This window comes from Ochotona princeps, chromosome 2 (assembly GCF_030435755.1).
Source record: "Ochotona princeps isolate mOchPri1 chromosome 2, mOchPri1.hap1, whole genome shotgun sequence".
Taxonomy (NCBI): Eukaryota; Metazoa; Chordata; class Mammalia; order Lagomorpha; family Ochotonidae; genus Ochotona; species Ochotona princeps.
In genome coordinates this window covers 60,109,249-60,115,248 of record NC_080833.1, presented here as the reverse complement: position 1 = coordinate 60,115,248, position 6,000 = coordinate 60,109,249, and the positions used below count along the sequence as shown (strand labels likewise).

At 47.4% G+C, this 6,000-nt stretch overlaps 1 protein-coding gene across 1 annotated transcript in view; it reads left to right on the top strand.

Moving 5' to 3' along the window:
* The first annotated feature begins 2,456 nt into the window (after positions 1 to 2,456).
* The window catches only part of NEGR1 (neuronal growth regulator 1), an 856,411-nt gene continuing 852,867 nt past the window's right edge, over positions 2,457 to 6,000 (top strand). Inside the window, exon 1 of the mRNA XM_012930450.2 lies at positions 2,457 to 2,847. Coding sequence (XP_012785904.2) covers positions 2,672 to 2,847 — 176 coding nt within the window. The 5' untranslated portion in view covers positions 2,457 to 2,671. The remainder of the gene's footprint in view (positions 2,848 to 6,000) is intronic.

The window sequence follows — 6,000 nt, the reverse complement described above, 5'->3', positions numbered from 1 at the left end:
CCGGAAGCGGTGCCTTCTCTCTCCTCAGAAGGATCTAGCTCATTTGTAGCGAAAACACTAAAAAATACCGCATAGTTCTGACTGTGTATGTGGCATGTCAATTCTTCTCTCCCCGTTTGCCCCATATAGTTTTAAGCTTTATCCAACAGCGTGTCACGCAAGAACGGAAAACGCAGTTAACAAGATAACGGCGTTACCTAGGTATTTGGCATCACTATTAGCCCGAGTCTATCATTTGATAATTATTTTCCCAGCATACCGGAAGGGAAAAATAATAACATAATTTAAAAAATGTTTCTATTCTTTCGCAAACGATTAACATTTTATTGATGTTTCTAGAATGCAGTAGAATACTATTGCGTTTTCAATTTCCCAGCCAGTGCTGAGAGTTAAGCCTGAATACTAATAACATCAGTAACTCCCACTGTTGATTAACTGTGGAGCTTTAGAGTATCAGTTTAGGAGCCAGGTTCAGGAGCCCTTCCATCAAGCAGTTCTTGTGGTCACAGGTGATGGGGACCCTTCCCTTTCCTCCATATACTTCGTGCACAGCAGTAACAATCACCCTGAATACCACCGCTGTCTAAGCAAAACGACACACTGCCTGTCTCATAAAGAGCTCAGCCTGGGGAGGAAGCCGGATGCTGACCCCTGCAGAGCTTATTGCTTCGGTGCGTTTTGCCAGAGGGGCCTGCAAGCATTATGGAAATCGAGTTAGGACGTGCACGATTTTGCTTTCTTTCCAGAGAAGAAGAGCTCAGAGGAGAAAAATCCTTTCAAAGGCTGCAAATGGGGAATGAACGGAGGGAGAGCATAAGGGGATGGAGTGAGAGGGCTGCACGTTTATTTATTTTTTAATCACTTGCTTTTCCTAGCCACTTCCCTGCTCTACTTCCCAACTTCACACCGAACAAAACTGATTGGCGTGACTGTTACTACAGCCTAGGCTCGGCCACTGGTTTACAAATGGCCTGGAAAAGCGAAAGGATCTTGAATCTTTAAATCAGTACAGGGAAGAGGCAAAACGGGATCAGGGGACCACCCCACGTCCTGCACGCAGCCCGCCACAAGGCCAGCGCACCGGCTTGCTTCAGACTGGTGAGCTGCGAAAGGGATGCGGCTTGGGGAGCCTCGGGGGCCGCTCTGCGCCGCGGAGGAACAATCCTGTTTCACCGGGTTTGGACCTTGTTAAAACAGAATAAAACCCTGAGACTCATCAAACGCAACAACTCAGCTAGCCGTGCCTGGATTCGGGTGCGCAGGACGTTCTGCCTGACAGGCTACAAGGGGTTAAACTGCCTCTTACATAACGGGACTGCCGAGCGCCACACAATTAAAACGCTTGATTGCAGTCGTCCCGACTCCGCATCCAGCAACACCCGCCAGGTTCCTCCTAGCGCGCCTGCGTGCCGAGCGCGCACTGATCCTGCGCGCACTGGAACGGCGCGCGCGCTCCGCACGCACACAGACGCGCGCGCGCACTCACACGCTTCATGTTGACACCCCAGCACACACAGAGACACACACACACACCACGCGCACAACTTAGTGTCAACACGTACATTGCAGGGACGTGCGTTCTCCAATCCTTGCCGACCGACCCCATCGATAAGCCAGCTGCTCTACTGCAAGGCCTCGCACCGTCCCCCCACCCCCTGCTTCTCCTGGGTCTCTGCCAAAGGCAGCGCCCGCAGCCGCCCGCCCTGCCTATTCCCGAAAAGGGGAACGAAAAGAACTAGTTGGCAGCTTGTTAACTGTAACGCGGGGCGGGCTTCCATTCTACACCAAAACCCAAAACTCAGTCGTCCGCGTTAATGATGGCGCCGAACACAACTTGGAGGACTTCAAACTTACGGTGCCTCGAGAGGTGAAACGCGCCAGAGAGGGAAAGCAAAGCGCACCTCAGCTCTGGCCCCTCCAGCCCCGACACAGAGACTTTTCTGTCAGAGCGTCCCTGTGGCGCCACCACCGTGAGGAAGGCTCAGGTCTGCGGTGCAGCTTTTTCCTCAGTTTGTCTGAGAAGGACCTCTTCTTGATTTTTGTTGCATTTCTTTTTCTTTTTTCTTGTTCTCTCTCTCATTCCCCTCCCTCCCCGTTCCATCCCAGTCCCCGGGCGGGGTTGCTAAGGAAACGGCCGCTTGGCAACGCGCGCGAGCCCGGGGGCCGCCGGCGGCCGCTGCGCCCCGCGCTGCCTCTGCCGCCGCCGTCGCTGCCCCTGCTGCTGAGGATCGCAGCCGCCGCCGCTCGCCCTGCCGCCGCCGCGCCTCCTCCCTCACAAGCCGGCGCGCTCGCCTCCTCGCTAGATGGTGTGCGAGCCGCCCGAGAATTAGACACACTCCGGACGCGGCCAAAAGCAACCGAAAGGAGGTGTAGTGCGGAGTCAGGGGGTGGGAGGGAGGGAGGGAGGGAAAGCGAAGAGGAGGAGGAGAGGAAGAAAAAAACAACAACAAAAAAAACCAATACAAAAAAAAAAAAAAAAACAAAACAAACGAGAGAGAAACAGCACCCAACAACTAGGAGGGGGGAAGAAGAAAGCAAGCAAAGAAACCCACCCACCCAAGGAAAAAAAAATCCTGTGGCGTGCCGCCTGGTTCCTGGGAAGACTCGCCAGCACCAGGGGGTGGGGGAGTGCGAGCTGAGAGCTGCTGGAGAGTGAGCAGCCCTAGCAGGGATGGACATGATGCTGTTGGTGCAGGGTGCTTGTTGCTCGAACCAGTGGCTGGCGGCGGTGCTCCTCAGCCTGTGCTGCCTGCTGCCCTCCTGCCTCCCGGCTGGACAGAGTGTGGACTTCCCCTGGGCGGCCGTGGACAACATGATGGTCAGAAAAGGGGACACGGCGGTGCTTAGGTAGGAGAAGGCTCGGCGTGCTTTTTGTACTTGTCTCCGTCTGTCTGTCTGTGTTTCCCTCCACCCTCTTTGCTTTTTGCCCAGAGCGGTATGACTGGTATGGCTCACCGTCCGAAGACCCCTAACTCTCAAGCACCCAGGTACCGGGGCTTCCCTGAGCCCCGGGCCCCGTTAGGCTGGGGCAGGTAGCGAGCTGGACGCTAGCCGCTGAAGCACTTTGAGAATGTCTACTAGCCCCGGGATGAGTCAAGTGTCAGGTTCAGAGGAGGGGCAGGTGCCACTTTGCAACTCAATTCGTGGGGTCTCTGTGTTACTGCCACGGGGTACTCGAGGAGTGTCTGTCAAGTTTATCAGGTTGCTTTCTGTTTTACTCTCCCATTAGCGACTTTCCCAACTGCTGGCCCTCCGTTCGCATTAATTCTCCCTTCCACTTGGACACTTGGGCTCAGTCTCCCTCAGCTTTCACTGCTTACACAGCTTTCTTCACTTTCCTCCTTCCTCTCTGGACCCCATGTTTTCCTCCTTGTTATCTCTTCCCTGCTTGCCTGTTTTCGTCTCCGTTCCGGGTTTTGTTACTACTGTTCTTTTCCTGCTTTCTTTCGTTTTTTGAAAGCTCTACTCTTCTAAATCCTGATTCTCTTTTTAACTGCCTTTTCTCTCTTGCTCTTTTACATTTCCCCTATTTTTCTTCCTCACTGCTGTGTGTGCCTCATCCTCCCTTTTTGAACTCTCATTTCCCATCCCAATCTGCAGACCTTTCCCACCTGTGTCACACACATACATACCTGTTCCCACTTCCCCCTCCGGGACAATTTTCTCAGCTCCATGAATTCCGTTTCCGTAAGCACACCCCCTCACACACTCTCTGACATCCTCACATATGCTGACACTTCCATGCTCTGGCAACCACTGTAATTCAGATTCTCACTCTGTGAAACCCACCACTCCTTGCCTGTAGCACGCTGCCACTCACACATGTGTACACGCTGCCTTTTTCTCCCTCCCCTCCCTCACTCCCTTTCTCTCCCTTCTTCCTTCCCACCCACGTTTCTTCTGTCTTCAGTTTTCTTTTCCTCATTGTCTCTGTTTACCTGCTTTTCCCTTAGCTCCAGCACTGAAATAATTTATCATTAATGAAAATTCATAGCCTAGTTTCACCCCTTAGTAATGCCACACAGTGGGTTTCTGCAAACATTTCCTCTTCTTTGAAAATAGCAGTTGCTGATCAGCAGTGTTTAGATGGAAACAAGGCTAAGGGCCCCTTTTCCCCCCCTGACACTTCTACCTGACATACATCTCATATGCCCCTGAAAGATATTTTTTCTCTCCACTGGGTGGTAGTTGACTTGTAAGTATGGATGGCACAAAATCAGTGTACATGGCATGTGTAACGTGAGAGTGAGGTGTGTTTCTGCTTGAATCGTGCAACATTTCAGATTTAGTGGTGTGGGTGTGGCATATGACTTATGTTTATGAAACATGATTCCAAATTTGAATATTTAGCAATGTAATTTATAATATACATTGATAAAGTATTTTGTAATGGTGTAGTCTTTGCCATGAATACAACTGAATGCATATAAACTAACACATATTTTTGACATATGCTAGTAAAATAACTTTTCATTGTTGGTACTAGAGAGGAACTCTGTTACACGGAGGGTGTAAGCTTAAACGCATATTTTTCGGATTATGTTAAGTTTGTTTTAGAAGTTTGAACAAAGTGATTAAGCACACAACACTGCCTGGAGAGGCTGCAGCCATGCGCTGTGGGAGCTGCATTGTATGCATGTACAGAGCAGCATATTACTCTGAAGAAGACCTCACAATCTTCAGCATAGGGATTTGGTACACTTCTCTGTTGATGTGTTGACATTTTGCATCTTGGTGAACAGTCTAGGACACGCTGTGGGTGACAGCAGTAGCTGGACTACTTGCTGCTTCCAGGAGGTCTGTGTTTAGTCTATACTTCCAACAATGGAGCTTTCCTAATGTATGTGGACAGTGTTTTAGTATCAGTGTGATACAGTCCTTGGTTACTTTTCTGTGCAGTTTCTAAGTTATATCCTGAGTTTTGTACTAACAGTTTAGGAAACTTCTGACTTCTAAACTTCCTGAAGAGTAGGCAATTCGCTCTTCCTCTTAATGATGTTTCTGATCAATTAATTTTAGGTTTTTAAATAAACAGTCATTTTTTTCACGTGAACTAGAAATTTGATCTGAATTACCCATTTTCATTCCTTTACTATCATTCTGTGTTTCTCTAAGTATAGAATTGTTGACCATAGCTTTGAAACTTAACATGCTTACTTACAACATATTTTGTTTTCCTTTAGAAGAAAGTGCTTAATGGTGTCAGGCTTTTTCCTCTGGACTTTTCTGCAACTGGTGTTTACTCTGCTCACAGGCCAAAAGATGGAGTTTATGGAGTAACGGAATATAGATGTTTCAGGTGTTCTTTTTCTGTGATAATCTTACAGTGTGATATTTTATTTTGTTTTGTGTACTTAAGCCCATACTTGATGCTATGATCTAATTCATTAGAAAACAAATCATGCAAATCATCTGCTCTTTAAATGTATACATCCTTCCCATCAAAGTATCCGAATTGAGTGCTTAGAACACTTCATCACATTACATCATTTATCCAGCAGTACATAGAATATTCTAATTATTAATGTAACATGGTTTTCAAAGTGTCTGTAATGAAGAACAAATAGCGTTATAAAAGTTATCCAGTAACTTTAAGTGCTAGAGGCCTAAAAATGGAAACATGCCAGTCAGTGCCTCTGTTGCTTCTGCTTACAGTAATAAAAGTTTAAAGGTCAAATGATATATTTTTGTCAGAAGTGCCAATATGCCTGTTTTTGATAAGAGAATCAAATAACACAACACTTTTTATAAGTGTAGTTAAGTTGCCCAAAGAAAATTCATTCTGTCATCTACCTACTGTGTCTATCACTTTGTAAATTGTCTTCTCAGGTTAGCTTAAATAGAGGATGTATAATGAAGTTCCATTTAATAATTTCAACACCTTTATTATTTTACTTTGCCTTTTCAGGTTAGTGAAGCCAACTATTAAATGTCAAGATGTCACTTCCTTCTAATAATAATTTTCATTGCCAAAATCACTGAAGGATTCACTTGAACTGT